We start from the raw sequence: 23378 nt of genomic DNA on the forward strand, positions 1-23378 counted from the left end.
CAGGAGTGATTTAGACTCCATTCATCCTGAAAAACCACATCCACTTCCTCTTCTCCCTGACACTGTAGTCAATAGAGGATTAGTCTGAGGAAGGGAGGACCTGGGGCAATATCTGAAACACACACCTGCACAGTACTGCATGTACTCTCACTGACTGACCGAAGCCTAAACTACAGCACATGTTCTCCAGGTGTCAGCCCCTGTTGTTCAGTGGCTGTTATATTCAGCACATTATTTGCACACAGCAAATGGATCCCCATGATGCTGCCAGATGTGGCTGCATAAAAAAAAAAAAAGTTAGGCCCTGGCAAAGCCTGCACAGACTCTGGTCCTTGATTCTTCTACTACAGTCAAGGCCAAACGAGATTTAGGAGACTTCGCAAATGTGTTAAATAATGTCTTCTTGTATTTGGGAGTTTGTTTTACTCACTTTATGTTAACTTTATTTTCCGTCCTTCGTTGCCCTGGTTTGGTTCCTTCTGTCTCTGTTTCTGTGATTGCATGCACTGTAATGTATAAAGCTTTATTTAAATAATAAAAAAAAGTTCTGTTTCTGTGTAGATGACTGTGCGTCACAGATCGGTGTATATGTGTGTGTAGGTAATGAACTCGGATTATTCGTCTAGGCTTCTGATTCACCTAATAGGACAAAGATGAGGGGCTGGAACGAGACGCTGCTGCGGTCGATGGGAAAAAATGCCTCAGTGTACGAGTCCTCTTACATACACATATGTGGTGGGGACTAACACACAAACGCACGCACGCACGCACAACCTTCAAGAGTCGGTGAAAACCCAAACAGAGGAGAGCTGTTGCTATGTGCGGTGTGAGCCCGACCACCCAAACAAAGCAAACTGGACTTTAAAGAACTAAATGTCCTTGACTTTAACTAAAACAATCTCTCCCCCCCCCACACACACACACACACACAAAAACTTGGTGGCTTTTGTTGGATAATATGAAGGGAATGTAATGGATAAATTAGAAAATCTTCATGAGAGCCCCTGCTGTCCCTCTACATGGGGAGAAGTCATTCTACATTAGGCTAATGAGGGAAAGGGTTAATCCATATGGATTATGTAAGCATAAAACGCAGGGCCTTACCTCCAACTGCATCCACAGAGGTGATGATACAGTTGAATAGAAAGGAAATTAAATGAATCTGGGCAACCTGTAAGCGGATCTGATTATGATAAAACTGGATAAATGGATGCTTGCTGAGTCAATGGAGAGAAGTGTGTTTTGTTGGTTTTTTTTTAAAGTCAAATATTAATCTTGGTTTTGTCCACATGTTCACTCCGGCTGCCACGGCTCCACATCTGTGTGCTTTTACATTCTGGATATCTACGAGCGGAGCTGCATGTCACTGCTCTGGGTCTGACTCTGCAGAGGAGGCGGGAGCTCAGTCCGCCTCCAGAACACAAAGAAAAAAAAAAGAAAAAAGAAAACCAGATAAACACTGTGATTCAATTCATTCATACAATGGGGTGCTTTAGTTGAATTATCGTTTGTTGCAAAGCAAACTAATATGCGACTGCCGACCTTCACCTGTGCGTGACGGCGACTTTGCTCAAGCGCTTGTAGAACGATAGCCGGGAGAAATGGCTGAGCCCATTGTTGCAGCGTATATGTCCAGTTTTTTTGAATAAAGCAAAAATAAAAACCCAAGACCGATAGGATTTGATGCAGCTCCATGTTTTGCTCTTATGTGACTAATAAGCTGAAATGTCATGTATCAGCACCTGGCATAGCGGAGGCAGACGTGTACCTGAACGTTCACATGCTATACAGCACATTCTCAACTGAGTTAGTATAGACGCATATTATTTAGTAGCATACAATTGCTGACCATAGACAACCCTGCATAACCAATAACTCATATCTATCTATCTATCTATATGTATATGTATATATATATACATATACACACGTCACATGACTTTTCAACCATTTTAGCAAATGCATGTTATTATAGAAGAATCTGGAGGCTACATGTGCATTATTGTGTGCAGTCAGAGCACATACAAACTGTATTACGTGAACACAACAGCAGGAGTGCACCGGTGCTATGTGCATATATCGGAACAACTGAGGCCCTATTAAAGGTTTGGTACATGTGCTAAATGTGCCTCAAATATCCCCCACCCCACACACACACACACACACACTGACTGTGCACTCAGCCTCACCCTCTTTGGGGGTCATGTCACATTCACGAGGTTGTTTTTTTTACGTAACATTACCAGTGCCATTAATCTTTGGCCTGGTTTTAGACAACCAGCGAGTCAAGTCTGTCATGTCCGTCTGACAGGAAAACTGTGTGTAATGTATAGAGCGCCATTTGTTACGAAATGCATTAAATCAAAGCCATTTAATGGTTTAATAATAAAGACCTTATTAATAAAAATGTAGCTGTCATTTCTATCAACATGGTGCAGTGACTAAATAAAAGCACCACAATTAAATACAAGCACAAACTTATGAAAGAAAAAGATTGAAACTTTCCCCTCCGACAGCACGTACAGTACGTACATTTCTCCGTGCAATGATAAATTATTGTTGACATTGCTAACGCACTCGCTCTCTGTTCTACCTCCTGCATGAAGTGGTTTAGAAAGGGTGTTGGCTCCTTTGTAATTTGTCCGTTTGTGTGACTGCATGTGGTTTTGTCCCGACAGTTATCGAAACAAAAACAAAACTGGAGTTGTAATAATGTGGATCCACCAGACAGGTGAGGTCTGTCAAAACAAACTAAAACTTAGCAAACTAGCTAAAACTGGCTGTTTATTTACTTCCAAAGTTTTTTCTTTATTACGTATGTTCACCATCAGAAGTTTCGAGGGAAACGTATGCATTACATTTTTATCGTAGTGTTTCTCTCGTCTCTTTCCTTGAGTATCCTTAATGTTCTTTTTCACATTTTTTCACGTTCTTTGTCACATATTTACATAAAATGAATCACTATCCTTCAATAAAAAATATATGGAAGGGACTTTTCCTAAACAGGCTTTTTAAATAAAATTTTAAGTCTTAACTAACCAATCCATTTGTCTGCGTAACAACTGGACATGTGACAAATGTTAAGGGTCCAGACACAAGGAGACGGCGCATATGATGGCACAGACGCACACATGCACAAAAACAGGCTGTAGATACTGATCCACTGGATCAGTTGCAGTAAACAAATGTAAACGGCCTCATACACAACAAAACAATATACGTTAATGTGACTCTTGATCAAAGAACAACAAAACACAAGAGCTTTTAGGTTTCAATCCAACTGTAACATTAAAAAGATGAAGTCTTATTGTGGCTCGTAGACCAGCCATTTTATTAAGGGCTTTACATTTTACTATGCATGCAGGCCACATTTTATACTATAGATACATATGCATGAAGGTGCAACCACGGGAGCAAGTCTGAGGACAGGAATTTTAAAAGCCAACAGGTTATTTTGAGACCAGCACACGTCCTCCTCCAGATGGTAAGGAAATAAAATAATTGGCTGGGAAAGAAGAGCTGAAAGTTCAAATAATAAAGTCCTCTCATGGACTTCTTGTGGGAGTGGTGGCTGATTTGACTCAATTTCTTTCCCCCGAAAATAAAGAAGTGGATCACTCGGTTCTGCTCAAGGTCACTTCCCTCCATCACATGACAAACGCCATCTCTCTCACACACACACACACACCAAAGTAGCCTTTACTACAGACGCACAACGTTAAAATGTGTGTCACAAGACAATCCGTTTGGATTTTTCAGGGGGTTATTTGGAGTGAAATGGCTCACCCTGCTTGTCCTCATTATCTAAATCATGAGAGGTTAATTTTGCACATTACATAAGATCCAACCACTGGCCAACAGGATTGTTTTTGGCCCATGTCCCACTCCTGATGTTCAGATTTAGCCTATGGGCCTCTTTGCCAAAAGTATGTGAGACACACACACACACACAGTCTTTCCCTAAACAAGCCAGAGCCTGTTGGGGAAAGAGAAATCCCTGTCATTACAACAGATCAAAGTGATTTTAAAAAGCACACGGGATAAAAAAGACAAGATAATAAAACATTTTTAAAAGCTATTTCTCTCTGCAGTAAATTGGGATTGTGCCATGTTCATAATAATGTCATTTTTGTTTTAGTCCGTCTGATTCTCTTACGCTGCTCGACAGCAAAAAGAAAATGTCTACATGCAAGACTAAAATCTATTTTTAAGAGCCTCCACAAGCGTTTAAAGGATGGAAAGCAACACAATGTGAAGAGGGAGGAGGACGAGAGGCGTGAAAACAAGAGAGGTTTTGGTGAGAAGAGAAAAAAAAAAAAAAGCTGAACAATAGTATGTGCAGTGAACAGAAGGGAGGGAAGGAATTTCAAGTATCCATCTGCCGATATGTTGGACCAGGATTAAGATTGTGAAGACCGAAAAAGTGTGAGGACAGGGAGGCACACTTGAGAAAAACAAAGACAGAAAGACAGGCCACGAGGGGGGGAAATAATAAGAATAGGGATACAAATTATACAAATTATACACTGCAAAGGGAAACAGTTTGAGGAGAGTCCACTGGTCCCGGGGCTTGGCCCTGCTGAGGCCCATCAACCCACTGTGGTAAAAAACACTCAAACAAAAGGATCATTTATTGAAGGAGGAAAGAGGGGGAGGTGAGATGGAGGGATGAAAGGAGGGGGAACACTGTACAGAGGCATTTGAGAGCTGTGTGAGTGAAGCACTGGCCTCATCTCAACATTCACAGCCAATGTGTAACATTCTCCCCCACGCTGCCTCTCTGACGTACTCAGCAGCCAGGGCCCATATGGTCCCACACTGCTAGTACTACAATTTAAAATACAACCAACACCCACCACCCGCTTCCACCAGCGCGGCTTCCACTCCACAATAAAACCAACAGTGCTACGTATATGGATGCGGCCTGATGGTTCATTTCCATCTGTGGAATCTCGAAAAAACCAAGTGTTGAGCTCAGCCACGCTGCACTCGCCACAAGATCCCAGGATGAGTTTCTGCTAATGCCTCAGATTTTTTTTCATGACATCCCACTGTGGAGCGGAGCTATGAAATGTTTACCACAGAAACCCAGGGGGTTTCAAGTCTAACACAACCTACAGTGCAAATCATGGGGAAGCTAGCGGGGCTACACAAACAACGAGGCTTGGCAGGATGCATTCATCACAAGAGCCCCACTGTGGAAGGTTAAGTAAGACTACTGAGTGTTTTACTGAAGCTTATAAATCCACATCTCCATTTAAATGCTGCTCTCGCTGCCTGAACTGCAGACATCTATTTCTTAACAGGCCAATTTGGTGCAGACAGTGGCTCAAGGAGAATGTTTTTCTATGAGGAAATGTCTCACAGTGACCTAGTTGAGGCATTGTTTAGCTGTGGTGGTACCCCACAGCTACAAAATCACCCCACACAGAAGGAAAAAATGTAAATACAATGAAAACTCATACTCTGCCCTGACTGACCTTCCCTACTATGACAACACAGCAGTTATAACAAAGCAGACACACCGTATGTATTCCACATAAGTTTGTGGGGCTCCTTTATGAGGTCCTTTATGAGGTTATTGACGAGGTTCTCAAGGTTGTTTAGGATGTTTAAGGTATCAGTAAGAAGGCTGCCAAGGTCCTTTGGGTGATTCGAGCAGTTTTTAAGCTTGTGATGGTCCTTTATGGAGGTCCCACAAGTTCTTGAGGAGGTTTCTACAGAGCCTTTGGGGGATTTTAGGGATCTCCTCATGGTTAAACTACAGGTTTCCCATCACTGTCAACAAAACATCAAATGACGGAAATGACCTTCGTAAGAATGCAGTTAATCTCTTCAGTCAAGTTCAATTAGCTTGCTACATTACTAAGCTACTCAAGTTACATTTTTTTCCTTTAATTTGTCCTCAGTATTTTTATACACAGCCGAGCCTACAAACCTGGCAACCCCATTTTTATTGGGTGCATACTTTCCTTCACAACAACATCACAACTTTTAAATAAAGTCGGGCAATGAAAAACTCCTTAAGTAAAGTTTAATAAAATCGAAAATTCTGGTCCATATAGGGTTCAGTTTTATGTTCCATTAGTTTCACCCTGTCACATTTAATTATCGTAATATGACAGGTCAAAGTTCAAATTAAATGAACAGAGTACAAAGTTTTGCTTCTGAATGGTTTCAGTTGCTGGCACTACAGTGAGATGGGGAAAAACAGGGCAGGTCAAATCTTGCATCAAAATACTCTATATTTTAAAACTGTATGCATCTGCCCCAAAATACTTAAAAGGAAAAACTGAGTTGACAAGGTGCAGCAGTGAGAAAGCTTACACAACATTCAAGAGACCTCAAGAGGATCAATACTCATTTCCAGTATATTGATGTTGATTGTTATTCCAATAGGTTGTCTGGCCTTCAACACCTAACATAATCACATCAGGTAAAAAAAGTGTGCACTCCCCTTTAGATGTACACTAAACTCCAGCCAGGAAAACCAATTTACAGATTGTGAGTGTAGTTAATCTTACATTTTGTGTAGTATCTGGACAGTCATACAAATCCAAGTAAAGTCAACATTCTAATATGGCGCCAGGTGAAGTATGAATGGGATGGAGACTATGCTTCATTTGATTTTCTTGAAAGTGTATTTCTTTGTGTGAATTGTGTGTCAGAGCAGATCTCGCAAGACAAAGAGATAGGAGGATGACACAAGATGAATATAGAAATAAATGTGTGTATTTATAAAGAAAATGACAAATCTTACCTGTTCCTTCCTTGTTTCCATTCTGATGTGTCCGCAGCTCCTCTGATTTGTAGAAGTCAATGCTGGCGTAAGTGTTGAGGCTGGAGCTGCTGCCAACTGCTGCACCCACTCCCCCCATCCCAGGACCACCCAGTACAGAGAGGAGCCGGGAGGAGGTCTGGCTACCTGAGGGTCCATCCAGGCCCAAATGGGGGCCCTCTTTGTTGACCAAGTCCAAGTCAATGTAGTTAAGACCTTGCTCAGTGGATGAGGTCTGAGTGTTTGTGGGAAGGGATTGCTGTCCAGGTGGGATGCACTGACTGGGGGTATCAGTCACAGAACCATTACCCCACAGCATGCTTTCAAAGCCCAGCCGACGGGCCACAGCTTGGGTGTGTTCAGGAAATAGGGAGGCAGTGGACGAAGAGGATGTAGAGGTAGAAGTGGGGAGAGAAGGCGAGGCAAGGAAGGTTTCTGAGCAATGTCGCCTGCGTCCTTGGAGGTCGGCACGGATAACTTTAGCCCCATGGTCTGGATTTAGTCCGGGCTTGGACAGGGGAAATTCCAGACCACGTGATAATACCGGAACAGGAGGATCAGTCCTAGTGGGGGAGGGGGCTTTGGGGGAGACACTTGAGGATGACCTTGGGCCATTGTTGCTATTCAAGTTGAAGACCATCTCCGTATAGTCTCCACAAGATGTAGGTGACTCAGCCGCAACTGGAGCACTTTCTCTGCTTTCCATTATTTGGGCCTCAGCTCCTTCAGCTCCCCCTTCACAAGGGCCAGCAGTACCTTCGTGGCAAGCTTTTGGGGCATGAGCAAGAGTTGGAGGCGTAGGAGGGGTGTGGAAAGGCGGGAAAACTATTGGGGTAAGGGACAGGGGTGAGGGGGATGGAGAAGGACCCAGGTCCATGTTGACATATTCAGATGCAGATGGGGGAGTGACAGGAGCAGAGGGACTACGGGAGAGAGGGACAAAGTTACCTAGGCAAGAAGTTGGCCTGTGTTGAGGATTCTGGTTGTTTGAGGAATGAGGCAGTGTTGAGCCATGTCTGGTACCCCTGCCACGGCCTCCTCCAGTCCCAGTTTGGTTGAACTTCTCCCCCTTAAACTCAATGCTCACATACTCCCCAGGGCTCTTAGGTTCTGGGAGCACAGGATTCTCACGGACTCTAGGAAGAGTATTAGCCTTGGATACATCAACAAACAGACTCACTGGTCTGTTTCTAGTATGGCTGTTATGCTTGGACAATCCACCAGAGCCCCGTCTCTGCTGGAGCTTACTCCCATCTTTAGACTGAGATCCCCCAGCCATGGTGTTCACTGCCTGTGCAGTTCGCTCCTCACTCTCCCCAAGGCTCTCACTGCTGGCTGAGCTGGAGGAGTATGACGAAGAGGAGAGTGACAGGTGGCGTCCTACAACTGAGTTGCCGGCTGCTGCTTGCTCCTGACGCACTCCAATAGTCTTACTTCCACCAATTCCCCTATTACAACTCCCATTATGCCTTCTTCCTCGTCCAGGTCCATCTTCAAAGTGTCCAGCAGAAGGGTTATGTTTGTATGACCGGGGAAGGGAATAGTAAGAATACACCATTTTTGGAGCTTGCTGTTGAGAGCTAGATTCTAAATGGCTGGTGTGTTCGGGAGGTGGGGGGCTACCATTTACAGAACGTGTACTGATTGGAGACATGTTCATATAGTCACTCCCTGCCCTGCTGTCTGCACTACCACTGCCCACCCAAACCCCTCCAGAGAGACCTCCACGTTGGTCAGGAGAACAGCTGCTATTCGGGGACATTATCATATAGCCATCAGAGGCTGGTGGAGGCCGTATTTGCTGTGGAGGGGACACACTGTTGTTAGGGGTCATGGCCATGTAATCATCAGCAGGTTTAGAGTCTGAGTCTGGGACAGAGAGAGCCAATGACTGGGACAAGGATACTGGAGGCTGTGTGACACCAGGAAGCATAGACATATACCCATTGTCTACACCTACGTCTATATTACCACCTGCTCCACCACTCCCTTCATTTCTGAACTCCCCAGACACATCCAAGTATCCTCCACCCCCTGCTGACCCAGGACCCAGGACAGAGTTCCTCTGTGTGGAAGAGGAGTTGGAAGTGAAGGACTCACGGCTAGTGCTCCTCGACATAATGGCATAATCAGCAGAATCTTCATCTGCTGGTTCCTCAGCTCTACGCTGATGTGGGGCCAGCCTCTCCAGGGTCATGGGAGGTAAGGAAGCCCGCTTGCTCAGCAGCCTACGTTCAGCTTCACATTCACGACTGGAGGAGCGACGTAGCACTCTCCTGGTATGGGCCTGGGAGACACAGGTTGGTGTTCCTGGTACTGGAAGGGAAGTGGACGTCATGTTCCCCTGATTACTGCCACTACCACCACCTCCACTACTTCGCTGACCCATCAGGATGTAGTTTGCTCCCTCCTCACCAAGAGATTGGCTGCTGACACTACCAACAGAGCTTCCAGGGAGACTTGGGGAGGGAAGGAGCGTGTGATCCCCAGGACTAGAGCCGTACTCATCTGAGGAGCCATAGTCACTGGGAGATCCTGAGACAGAGGCACGATGGGAAGGAAGTCGACTGTAGGTACCACAATTTGGACCAGTGCCAGCAGATGTTACGCCTCCAAAGTCAGAGCCATGCCCAGAACTAGATGAGAGGCTTTGGGCTGGGGAGGGCGCTGGGGTTGAGATGGAGCGCATCAGCCCAAGAGGAGTTTTAGCAGCTGTGGTGGGGACTGAACGGACAGACTTAGACCTGAGGATTGGGGTGTTAGAGGATGAGCCATTGGTGGAGGGATTGGAGCTCGGTCCTTGGAGAGGTGTGGTCATCCCATCCTCACTTTTCCCCCCATCACTGGCAGTGCGAGACCTTGGGAAGATGTCCCGTGGTGTGGGAGACGCATTGGCCCCATTGCCTCCACTGTTCACGCCTCCAGGGGGCTCGGTTCGGGGCCGGCGGGTAAAGCCCACCTGGCTGGGAGGAGGGTTTGGGTGGTGGCGACGTGAGGGAACACTGATGGGATTAGAGGCAGTAGCACCGCCACCAGGGCCGGAGTTTGATTGTGATTTGCTGCGTTGGCGGAACTCTTCACTCAATGCCTTCATGGCCTCAAGCAAAGTTTCATGCATGTTCTGGGCCACCACTGAATCATCCACCTATGGTGTGACACAAAAACTCTTTAAATAGTAAACCTAAATCATACTTCTTCAAGAGAATGAATTTATAAATTAAATATTAGTTACAATTTTGATTATTATGAAAAAAAATATTGGAATTTCAATATTATTGCAATTTAAGATGCACCTTTAGTTATGGAATTGCCTTTTGGAATTGTTTTAATGTTGGGTTTCTACAACATTGCATTTTTATCACTCTGTTGATTATAGGGTCTTCACATTTATGTCGGGAACAGAGGCTGAAACAGTAAAATGGACTGCAGATTACAGGCTCACCTGCATCCAGAACTCGCCCGGGCCTGTCACAGCAGACCGTCCCACCTCAACAAAGAAGAAGTTTTCTGAATGGCCGCAGCGTCTGACATTCATCAGTTGCAGCACCACAGCAGCAGCATCAGAGTTGAGCTTGACAAAGTTGACCGTCTTGTCAGTCAGGCAAAGGCGATAGATGCCCACCAAATTTTTAGCTTGACCCAGACCTTTGGGCCACACCTTCACCTGCCACACTTCTTTGAATGCAGGACCAGGACTGGGCACGCCATAGTCTCCTGCAGCTCCAACGTCGGCTGGGTTCTTACCTTCAGGGACAGAAAGGAGAAGAAGATTAAAAGGTTGCTTGGGTGAAAAAGAAAAAAAGAGAAGGTTGTGGCTGGAAAAATTGAGGGGTAATTAAAGTGTTACGGAGCAGAATTTATGAAAAGCACTGACATATGCAACTGATGCAACAAAGCACAGAGATGACCTTCATGGGTATGTTCGCAAAGGGACATACCACGTAAAACCACCACTATTTACCTTAGTTACTGGAGGGCAAGGTGCCTTTATTATGTAATCTGTGCTGATATTGGGCTTTTTACAGATTTTTTATAAAACATCCGAGTTCAACCAGTGCATGCAGCAGCTTGTGTGACTGGTTCACTGTACCTGCAGGCTCCATACCTGGGGTCTCATTTGTCAAGCGCGCGCACACACATCCTGACACACAAGCACACATAGCAGTGTGGAAGAAAAAAAAAAGAAGGAGAAATGCAACAGTTGACAACTGAAACCCTGCACAAGAATGATGACTAAGTAAAGCAACTGTTGTGGAAAACAAGTGAACCACCTTGGAAAATACTTTAAAGTTAATCTCACCAAACAACGCCAACATAGATTTCACAGGGGGAAAAAGTACTTAATAAGCTCCTCAGGAGCCATTTTCAAGAGTGGCTATACTGGCAATAAACTGTCTTTGTGAACTAATAAAATCTAGTGTCTTTAAGCAAGAGTACTGCCGCTCAATTCATCCTTTGTGTTGAGCGCTCTGTATTCAGACAGTACGTAACTACTGCGGCAATAAAGGACAGGAGAGAAAGCTCTTGAGACTTGAAATTTGAACTGTTGGGAGCCATACAAAAGCAGAAGACTTATTTAAGCACTTAATATTTGGTCAACTGTTTGGTGTTTAAAGTCACTGTATTGTCCACAGAACCATAAAATAAATAAACGATGGTCAGTTTATTGGGGACCCACTGAATTTCCCAGGGACTCATACAAGTCACACCCATGTGTCCTATCAACCTATCAAAATCACTGTATTACCCCCTAAAAAACCTCTAAGCTCGTTTATAAGGGACCCCACAACTTTTGACCAAAAGACCCATGAATACCATGATGTGACTCATGCTCTAGGGTGGGTGTTTGTTCCGACTCAAAGAAACCACCCTAAGAAGTTCCTAGTAAGACCTCTTTCGTTTCATGTACCACATTTCTTTGTTTTCTCTGTCCAAGTGCCAGGTTGGATCTGTCTGAGCATGACAACAATCACTCTGCAGACCAACTCAGTCAACATCATGACAAGGCTAAAGACACAAACCTCCACAAAAAGTTGCTCACCTGCTCCCTTCACAGGAACAGAGTGTTCTTTGTACACTAATGTGAACTCTAGCACCTGCCTTATTAACATACCACATCTGGCATATTGTAGTTACTGAGTGAGTGATGTCAATTTTACAGAGCTTGTGTGGTATTCTACATTAACCATTGCTTTTGGCCCAATCAGTCCAAACACCATGCACCCTGACCACACGATTCTGTCTGCCCGTAGTTCTTCTTCTTCTTCTTCTTCTTCTTCTCCTCCCTGTGACTCTGCTGCAAATCCTACAATGGCAACCATATGGAGACGAAAAGTCCCAGCATGCACAGTGAAGACACAACGGTAACTCAGCTGCTGCTGTGACAAATATCTCCCTAGATCCTCTTCCCAAAACAATTTTACTTGTTATTGCAAATGAAAAAGACTAACTGTGTCTCGCTGCGCCTTCTTCCAGTTTAAAATTGGAGACTTGCTCGAAACTTGAAAGGAACTCAGAATAGATGTTTTCTAGAAAACGATGGAGGCTGTGGCTTAGTGGCTGTGTGTATGTGTATGTGTGTTTGTGTGGAGGCACTCCTGCTACATTAGATGACTCACTCAAGGCCATGCATGGTTGTTCTGTGTTCGGCTTTTCTCCCTGTGTGCAAGGAGCTGTGTTTGCGAATCCCCATTTGACTCCTCGATTTAGATTTACAACAGGAAGGGGTGGTTTGGGGATTTTTCTGTGGGGGACCGAGGGAATGAGACTGTGAGAGATTCCAAAAAGATATCAGAGAGTCATTAAGAACCAAAAGAAGGACTTTGTAAGGGAGGAAAAGGAGGTTTATTTAAGAAAATTGCTTGGATTTCAGAAAAAAATTTAGTGAATCTACAGTCCAGAATTGTCCTCAAAGACTAGCCCATTTAGCATGTGTTGAGAGGAAAGTGCAAGTATTTTGTTGGTTCTGGGTACAGTGCAGCCTTAAACCTCAGCTGTACCCTAAGCAGCGTACACATCGTACACCCAAACACCCTTGATCTCTGGACTGTGGACTCTTATCGGCAACTCTCAAAAGCACTCAAACCCTTTAAGAGGTTTTGCTAGAATCCCTCAGGGATATTAGCCTGATCTATCGAACATCACAGACCTTTCTTCATGGTTACATAAAGTTGGGGGTGATGCTGCTGCTAGAAGCTGAATGAATTATAGATCTCTCCTGGCTGTCCTAGGGGGAGAAAGCTCAGTGAGGACTCAGCAGAGATGCCTCTTTTGTTTTCTTTTGTTTTCTTTTTTCACTTCACATGGAGGTTATCAGCCGGTCAGCTGCTGTGCAGTACAGCACCACCCCTATACAACATAAGAATCCCTCAGAAAAGCATGCACACAAAATGGCCCTGAGCAAAAGATGAATCCGTGGACTGCAGCCGGATGCGCATGAAAGCAGAGCACACCTGGAGGTAATGAAGCATCTGTGTTAAGCGCTGGCTGAATAGGCGCAATGTGTGCAGCAAAACATTGTGCCAACTGCCAACTTTCATGCAGCCTTGATGGAGTGTGTGTGTGTATTAGGAGCGAAGAGTTCATATGAGGCGACTGTTTCAAAAGGTTTCAATAGTTTTTCTCTATTTAGCAACCATGAAAACAACATACACTGGCTTATTGATGCACAAGTTGTTTACTTTCCTTGCGCCACGACCACACATGAATCTCGCAGCCTACAATGGCAACCTACACGGGCATCACTGTCGCCTATTCATGCAGATTTATTTGCAGTGCTTGAGCCACAGCCCGGGAGATCACAGACTGTACATAAAGAGGCCATAAACTAACCCAAACGTCTCCAAATGTGATTTCAAATAAAAAAAGTGGCGTCGTATCTGCTACGGTCTTCATGCTACTCGGAGGAGCAGCCGAGATACTGACAGCTCCTCCCTAAGACACAGGCTGCATAATGTTGCCGTTATTACACAAATCCTATGGAAGTGAAGAACATAAACCAGTATACCGAGATTCTGGTGTGTTTAAGGTTAAAAGCTGCATAGCGATTGATTTCCAAATACTTGCCAACTATTATAAGCAATTCACCTTTTTGAGTGAGTTTAAAAATAGTAAAGGTTTGGGAAACACCAATCACCCTTTTACACTCAATCAAGAAAATAACTGACACATGTCACAAAAGAAAAATATCTGTTGGCCATTTGTTTTGTTTGTTTGGACATTGTTTTTCCCTTTTTTTCCTTCATCTGATAAAATAACAGTTTAATACAAATTATGAAGCTGAGCAAAGCTGTTTAAATTAAAATATTTATTACACTTATGGTCTGGCTCTCCAATCTGCATTTTGTCTATCTACTGGACGTACATACATATATACATACATTTTGAATAAAAACAATTTAGTATGAACTAAATATTAAAAACATAAAAACAGGTAATCAGAAAAGCTTTATTTGCTCCAATCCATTTTTAAATTAACAAATTAGTAAATGTACATAAATAAGTAAGAAAGAACGCTAATCTGCCCAATTAATCTGTTGACCAATGAATCAGACTTGCACTCACCACAGTTTTAGTTGAGCAACAACTTACATGAAAAGTATTTCTTTGGAAAAACTAAAAGAAAGATTGAAATTTATAGCCAAGTCCATAATAAAACCCTTTTACTTAGTGTAGTTAAGTAATGCAGCCTGTAAATCAGGGGGAAACTACTCTGGCAATGAACCGACTCTCACTGGGTTCTGTCTCAAGTATCTGACCTCATTGCCCCAGCATGCTGAGCTGCGCCATAATACCACAAAACACTGCACGGGGACTTCTGAAGACGAAACCCCATTTTCTAGCAGTTTCCCCTGCTACTGTGCCCCCATAACACCCGCCTCCTTTAACCACCCCGGGTTACTGGCGCGGACAGATAGGAGACAGCTGTGTTCTTTTTGTTCGCGCATGTATCTGAGTGAGAAAGACAGCGAGCCACCCAGGACCAGCAGGAAAAAAAAAAGTCCGCCTTATTGCTGGCTGCCATATGTGCCCATGTTCCCCTTTCCCAAATCCTCCACTTCCTATCACTTCATCCATCTCCAACCATCTGAAATCCCCCAATCTGGGCCCACACTCGGGGACACAGTGCTTCCCCAACACCAGCATCTGCCTGAGATTGCCTTCACATGTGGTTTGTGTTAGCCAGAAGAGCTCGCCCGCGCACACACACACACACACACACAAGTGCAAGAAATTACTGGTGACGCATCCAACGTTTGTTGTCCCTCGACAAGACAAGAAAAAAACAAGCACTGCAGAAGTAAGCTAAAGATCTCACACAGCCACCTCAGACGCCCTCGACGCACTGGCAGCCATCTTGGACTCGGAGTTTGTAAACATGCAGTCTCTGGATTATTGAGTCCAACAAGAACGTTCTGGAGACTGTGAGGTCAGAGTCCCCAGAGTTAACATGTGTAATGTGAACAAACCCAAACCCCATAGATCAGTTATTAGCAGAAACACAGATGTCTCGCATTAGGTATTTTTTTGGATCACCAAAACATGTATTTTTGAAATGACTGGTTTACCTATTTAAACTAATATGAGGTCAGAGGTCAAATAGAAGTGTAGGCACATATTGTCCGTCATCATTTTAGAAGTCTCGTAGAAGTCTGGATTACAGGATTTCATTTTTCTTATTTTCTTTTCACATAACACATGAAATCTGAAGTTCTTGTGCCAATTTTCCAAAGTGGAAAAGTTCTTACAGCAGTGATTTATTAAAAAGCAGGGATATATCAACAGACATTATTTATATTTTAATATTCAATTACCATAACTACATTTATATTACAGCACATTACATGACGACTACGGTTTGTTCTTCACATCTAGATACAGTCTAACAGCGTAGCACTGCGGCTAATGAAAAATTCATTATTGATCAAGCTATTTCACTGATTTATAAATTAGTTATAAAATAAAATGCCATAAAATGCTAAAATATAGTTCAGTTCTTCCAAAAGGTCTTGTTTTGTTCAAACCAAAGTTATTCAGTTTACTGTCATAGTGGAGTCAAGAAATCCAATAAGAAAATGTTCATCGTTAGGAAGCTGGAATAAAAATAGTTTAGTAGTTGATTATTTGACTTGTTGCAGCCCAAAAAAACAGTATCTTTATTGATGATTAAACCAGTGTTCGGTGTTAAAAATAATGAAAAGCTAAAAGTGCGTGCAGGTGCACTGGTAGACAACCATAGATCATTTAATTCATCACCAATTTGGCAAAAAATGAGGCTTCATCGAGAATTAGTTCCTCACCTTTCACTTCTACACTCATGCAAGACGCAGTTAAAGCAAAGTTCTGTATATAATTTTTTGGAAGAGAAAGTTTCTCCACATCCATCCAGCATAGACCTCTCTCACTCTTGCTCAATGTTGCTCCAGACCTCCATGAGCTTTTATTCCCAGGACTCAAGCATACGTGTTCTTTCTACATTCTTTGTGATACTGTGAATTAAAACTGAATTGAGTTCAAACTGAACGGGTTTCTGAACTTGCAGTGCAAAGGCAGAAACTGGCAGGATTCATGTTCTGTCTAGACAATCAGTGCAACATCCTGTGTATTGCATATCCCAGAGGAACAACCCACCAGTTTGTGTGGATGCGGCTTTTTTTCGGCTCTCTCTCTCCCCGTGTTTCTAATCATTTCACTGTATGGCTGATAAATCCCAAGTCCCTGACCTCCACTATGACAGCGCTAATGTGCTTTTATCAACCGACAGCGATCAATATAGCACACTATACGAGGTTACTATGCATTTAAAGCCCCGTGTCTAACATATGGGAGCTTATTGACTAAATGGATCATGTTGCCCTTGGCCTTGCTCGTTGGCCGAGCTGTCGATCATACCTGAGAACATAATTGACGGAACATGCGGGGAGAGCTCAAGGTCACTACTGGCTCCATCCTTACTATGCTTCATTGCTATAGTTTCCAGAAGGTGCTACAAACACAAACCACAATGATGAAACTAAAACTGGAAGTCAATGTTAATAGAGCTTTAAAGAGCTCTCACCACTAGGATATGGGATGTCCTGATTGACCCGACCAGTACGCCTTGTAACTCCGTTCCAACTCAGTAGGGCTAAAAATAAGGACTGGGGTTGGGCCTTGACATGAACCAGGAGTTTCCAAAGAAAAACGCTGCCAGCAGTGTTTTCAAACATGATTTTCATGGCTCTAAAACGCATATCCAGAGATGAATTTATGCACAAAACGGAGTAACTTCCAAAGTAGCCAATGACCTGTGCCCACTACGTTGCTGCACTGCAACAAAGCCAGAGCTGTGTCCACATCGAGGACGGGCTGTCTGGGTCGTTAGATCAAATTACAGGGAGTTAACATGCACAGAGTGTTAATGCAGAGGAAACAGTCCTGTGGCAGCTCACCGCTCCATCTGAATCCAATCTCTATAGGTTTGCGTCACTGCAGACGACAGACAGCGGGAGAATGAGGGTCAGTGGTGCGTGTTTTAAACTTAAGGCTTCTAGTCCCCTCGTCTCTAGTCTCCTCTTTGACTTCATTAGCACATAGTCTCTGGTGAGCCACCAGCAGCTGACCCTCGAGACAATAATTACTGACTAATTAGGGAGATGAGCGGTGCTTAAGCACAGCTTAACGTTTAAATCAGCCAACTCAGCCAAACACCGGTAAGATGCACATCTCACTGACCAGAGCAGTGAAACGACAGACCGCCTGACGAGAGTTTGTTTTTCTAGTTCAGACCGTAAAGGATAGTTCACTGATAATGTCTCTTTAGTTCTCCTCCGACTTTTGCCAAGACGAGGAAACATGCGCAGCAGCTCAGTTTGACACATTGACCTCAAGTGCATTTGTTTTGCGGTATTTTAAGTGTCATCGAATGACGTCATGATAACCCGCAGACAACTGAAAACAGATTCACAGTGAAGGAATAACTGTTCGTGGATTAGCATCAATAACCATGTCATTATATCTGGAAACAGATGTTTCTAAATGTTTCAAATGTCTTCTTTTTTTTTTTCTTTAAACAGGGAAAACGTGACATAGATCACAACAAATCTATTATATAATGTGTTAAGTTAAGTTTCTTTAACAATTGTTAATGCAAAAAAAACCTGCATCAAAAAGTGATTTAAATGCTGCAACTGCAAAGAAAAATTTTTGTAAAAAAAAAGCATAAAAAAGTATTTCAAAGTATTTACAGTGGGAGCCAGTAAGGGAAATATGCAGTATATGATAGTGCATACAGTACATTGTACAGCAGAGTGGATGGATGTTATTTTATATATTGCACTTGGTAAAAGGAGAGGAAAGTTGCACGTTTACAATACAGTATATACAATACATACTGTACAACGGTAGATGTATGTGGGGTGTGTATATTGCAGGTGATAAGAAGTGTAAGAATATTGCACTTACAGATTGGAAGAGTTACTTAGTGTTAAGCACTCTTATTGCACTTAAAATAAATAAAAGGTGTTTGCAAACCTAGAGGTGCGGGCCTGGATGGACCTGTACCTCTTCCCTGAGGGCAACAGTGAGAACAGGCTGTGCCCAGGGTGTGAACTGTCACAGGTGATGCTGGTGGCTCTGCGCAAACACCTGGTGTCGTAGATGTCTGACAGAGAGGACAGCTGCACTCCTATGGTGCCCTGTGCTGACTTTCTGAACCTTTCCAGAGCCTTCTTGTCAGCCTGAGAGCTGCTCCTTGTTGCTCCTGCTCCTGCTCTTTGCGTAAGTTACTTTAAAATAAACTAAAATGTGGTCTAATAAATGTCAGACAACGTATCTGATGTAGCTACTTCATCAGATTCTCGATTGTGTTTTGTTTTTTCTCCTGTTTTTGCATGTTCACGTGTGGGCGCGCGTGTGTTCTGATAGCGTGTCTCTTTTGGTGCGACGATGTCCTAAGTTTGGCTCCGGTAGATTGATTTAATGAAGTCAGAAACAGTTTTCCCGGCCGGGGCGACGATTGTAGCCCACACCTCGGACGAGGGGTAAGCTTTTACACACTCCACTGACTCTTCATAATTGAGCAAATAGCTGCCCTCAATCCTGATACTGTACTCGCTGCCTGAAAGGGTCTTACTGGACTCAGCTGTATAAATAACCGGGATCCTAATACCGCCCTGCACGGCAGCTGCCTCATGTTTGTGTAATTACCACCAGCTCAAGAGGGAGCCTGTGTGATACTGGACCATTCCTGAGCAGATTTAGGTGAGTTTCCCCAAGTTTCCCAGGACTGTGGCGCAGTATGGAGGAGGCCGCACTCTACAGTATGGCAGCATGGACATCCTCAGTATTTGTTATGCTTTCACTGACTGTACGCTGCAAGCTGAGGAAACTGTTGCTTCACCTGAAACTATGACTCCTCCAGCTCCAGCTGAGGCGTGCTGCTGATCTCAAACTAGGGATGCAGCTAACGTGGATTTGATGAGAAATGTTGATCGGTGTTCCAGCTCTGGGATTCCCTCCCTTCTGACCTCTGCAACACTGACACATTTCAAGTCAACCTGTTCAGAACCGCATACTCCCAATGACCCCACAGAACTTTTCTTTATCATATTTTCTATTTTATTCTAATTTTTATGTTTGCATTGTACGTGAGGTGACCCCGAGTGTCAAGAGAGGCGCAAGAAATTAAAGTTATTATTATTATCATCATTATTATTATTACCAAACCTGGAAATGATGATGTTCTCGATTGTCTCGATTTGTCCACAAACCAAAATGATTCCGTTTTGATGATTTCTTTGTTATATGGAGCAAAGAAACTAGAAAACATTCACATTTAAGACGCTGAAAACTCAATAGATTGTTTTACTCTGAAATTCAATTAATCCGTTTGAAGCGCTTTTCTGATTTCAGCATTTTCAGTTTCTCTGCTCCATATAAACAGAAATCATTAAAAACTGAATCATTTTGGTTTGTGGACAAAACAAGAGATTCGAGAACATCATCATTTCCAAGTTTGACAAACACTGACTGACATTTTTTAACGTTTTGTGACATTTTATGGACCAAACGACTACTCGATTGATCGTGAAAATAATCGACAGATTATTCAATTATGAAAATAATCGTTAGCTGCAGCTCTAGTATGGATGGCTTATCTTTAGGGCCGCACAATAACGGTTCATATGTTAAAACGATCAGCTGAATTAGGAATCACATAGTAATGGCAATATCTATCAAAAATGTGCTCTTCTGCGGGCCACCAGTGAAATGAGTGGGTGACGATATTTATGATGTGGAGACCCGAGGGGACCTCTGCCCTACAACCCAGCTTTAGGGGACAGCTGGACTTGTGGTGTTAGCAAAAATGTACTGGCATTTTGTAATTGATGGCCATTCTAAACTCAAGTTTATGTAACAAAAATATCCACCGTGGGGCTGTTCCCATGTTTATTGATACTGACAAATGAGAACAAGGTACCAATGTAATACCAGATCTTGCTTTATGACGCATCCCCGGGGAACAGTGGTGGACAAATTCCTCACTGACAACAGCAGAGGAGTGAGAAAGTGTTAAGATGAGATGAAAGTGTGTGAGTTTGCTACCTCTTTAGGACCTTTTGTGGCATAAACACTGCCCATAATAGGACCAGCAGTCCTCATGGAGGCAAAAACCTGGTCCTAATGAGGCAGAAACTCATTCCTGAGGACCTGGTTAAGTTTAGAGTGAAGATTTGAAATGTGGTTTAGGGTTAGGCGTTAAGCTTAGGGATAATGCTTTGCTCAGCCTGTCCAAATTAATGGAATTCAATGCAGTGTCCTAAAAAGATTAACTGTGCAAACCTCTGTGTGTGTGTGTGTGTGTAGGGAGGGGTTCGATCAGGCACCGAGGACTTGAAACAGTGCGAGAGCTGCACATACCAGAGCAGGGTTACTACAGACAAGAATCCCTACAGCGCTCAACATGAACGCGCGTTTGAGCTATTTTCACACAAGCAGGTTTAGGCGGCGATCGGCAGCGACCTCACACTCCCCTGTCACAAAACTCTCCCCTAACAAGGCCGTGTGCGTTATTTGTGTGTTCGTGCGGCCTCTTCTCTCTCTTTTTTTTTTTCCTTTTTTTTTGTACGAATAGAAAGTGCATACGAGCTGCAGCACATACCACAACAATGCCTGCCAACGCGCGAGTTTACACAGCCACCGGCCGCAGCCCTTTGTCGCCGTCAGCCACCGTGATTTACACGAGAAACCCAACACTCAAAGCAACAAAGGGAGAGGAAAACTGCACACTGGACCTGTAATTCCAAAGAAGGATCGCAACAGTGATGGCATGAAGATGACGACTGTCCAGCTCCATGGGGAGGCTGAGCTCTTGCACCTGCTGAGCCGCTGCCCATAAAACCAGGTTTACTGTACATCTGACCTTTATTCACTAGTCACACCTAGCAACTGTGGATTGGATTATTTGCACTACGGTGATGTTTTCTTTTTTGGAAAATGTAAAGGTTACAAAGTCACTTTCTCACAAGCCCCCCCAGACTTGCATGTCTGCTCCAACATCTGTCTACTCACTTCCCTGTCTCGCGGAAACCCGTGAAATACTTGGGAAGAGTGGGCTCGTACACCCACAAACACACAGCCACAGTTGTGTTAAAGCAACAGGGGGTTGAGAGCCACAATGTTGACAACTGGCAAATCCAAATGAGCAGTTCCACCAGACTCCCCTAATGCACCTACTGGCAGCCGGCAACTGTGTTTAAATCAGCAGGATCTGTCCACCACTTGACTTGACTCTGTAGCTCCAAACACAGAGCATTTAGGCTGGCCTCGTTCTCTCTCTCCTCAGGTGTTTTATTCCCCCACCTTATCATCACTCGCTTTATGTAACAGAGCAGCAGGTCATGTGTAAGAAGCACCTTGAATCTTTGTTTGCAAAGATTGCATCATGTGTCCCCTCCGGCCTGTGTCTGGTCTCTAACAGGGAGAAAAAGCTGAACAGGTGATTCAAAGTTGCTGTGCTCACCACTTTTGCTGGGGCAGCTGTGTTTATACAGTGGCTGATAGAAAAGTACATAGGAGACAAATAAGACAAAACTACTTCATGGGACACACGTGGCTGCTTACAAAGGACTTGTTCATCAGGAAATAAATGTTAGCGGGGTTTTTTTTCAAAGTGTGATTTTATCAGATATTGTTATCAACACTGACCGTCTCTGAGAACCGGCCTGGGACACAGACACTGAAATCATACATGTCAGCAGGGACACAAGGAAAAACAGATTGTAGCAAGAAGGCTCACCTAATAAAAACCTAATAAAATACTTGATCAGTTCCCACATCTTCTTGCCTCTCGACAGCGTTTCTCCGGCTGGAAACTTAAGTTGTTGTAAAACTATTCACTTTCCACACCAAAGTGTCAAAGCACTCAGGAGTTGTTGATCCACTGCTGCTTCACATAGTAAGTCAATAGTAAGTCAATGTGTTATTTTGTGACTTCAGTGTTTGAAATCGGTCAGTGGGATTTACACAGTAAAGTAACACAAAGTTGCACAGCAGCTCTGGAGCTAAAAATGTTTATCTACTCATACTAAAGTCTGTAGCTGACTTTGCTCGACCTGTTTACACCACTGGATTTTAACGTCGACGATAACGGCGTTACTTCGAGAGCTCAGTATTTTCTCAGGTGACTTGGTTTAAAAAAGTTTGAGAACCACTGCTCTATGGAATTTGGAGCGGGAAAAGTTAACAATTCCAGACAGAAAAGGTTGCCTCATGGCGAGGTGAAGTGGTGTAAAGGAATCATAGATTTAAGCTGGCACATATTGGTGTTGACAATGTGTCAAGACCTCATATGAGCACACTTTCTATGAAAAGATGAACAATGCCTTCAATATTTAAAAAGGTGACTCATGACAGAGCCGTCAGGTGCAGTGTTTGGGGACATTTCCATCCACTTCAGGGATCAATGCCTGATGTAATATTGCAGTGTCAGCACAAAAGCAGAGCTGGCTAAGTCAACAAGAGGCCCGCTTGTGTGTGTTTGTGTGTGTGTGTGTGTGTGTGTGTGTTCGAGCACTTGAGAAAGAGAGGCGACCACAGCTGGGGGCCCTCAGACGTGAACCTCCAGGAGTCTGAGAAGCAATGGGAGTAATAATACAGAGCGGAGCTGGTGGGGAGGATACACTCCACATGTTTACACACACACTCCTGTCAGAGATCACTTGCAAACTAACCCCAGGCTGTTTTTTTTCTTCTTCTTTTTCTTCTCGGCAAGGAGGACACCGCCCAGTTTAAAATACCAATCATGTCGAAGGAAGCGCAACCACACACACACACACCACACACAGACTCGTGTGAAGATGGATAATTACACTGGTCTTTAAATGATCCCTGCATGTTCAGAACTCTGGAGTCAAACATGTTTGCATGCTGCGCAGAGTTCTGCCACGTTTCCCCTCTCTTGCAGAGCCCCGTGCAATAATGAGTGCATTATATGCAAACACGTGTGCATGCATACGCTCACTGGCCACTTTATTAGGGACACGGGAGGACACCGAATTGAAGTTAGGCACAGGATCCTTGCTCTGTACTGAAAATTAGGGTCGAGACTGTTGCCTTGCTT

The 23378-nt window shown here is 43.8% G+C and overlaps 1 protein-coding gene across 1 annotated transcript in view; it reads right to left on the reverse strand.

The window, feature by feature from the left end:
• The window catches only part of si:ch73-335l21.1 (insulin receptor substrate 1-B), a 47862-nt gene that overhangs the window by 22734 nt on the left and 1750 nt on the right, over nt 1-23378 (reverse strand). Inside the window, exons 2-3 of the mRNA XM_058624784.1 lie at nt 10221-10522; nt 6761-9923 (exon numbers count right to left, since the gene is read on the reverse strand). Of these exons, the coding sequence (XP_058480767.1) occupies nt 6761-9923; nt 10221-10522 (3465 nt within the window). The remainder of the gene's footprint in view (nt 1-6760; nt 9924-10220; nt 10523-23378) is intronic.

This window comes from Solea solea, chromosome 3 (genome assembly GCF_958295425.1).
Source record: "Solea solea chromosome 3, fSolSol10.1, whole genome shotgun sequence".
Lineage (NCBI taxonomy): Eukaryota > Metazoa > Chordata > Actinopteri > Pleuronectiformes > Soleidae > Solea > Solea solea.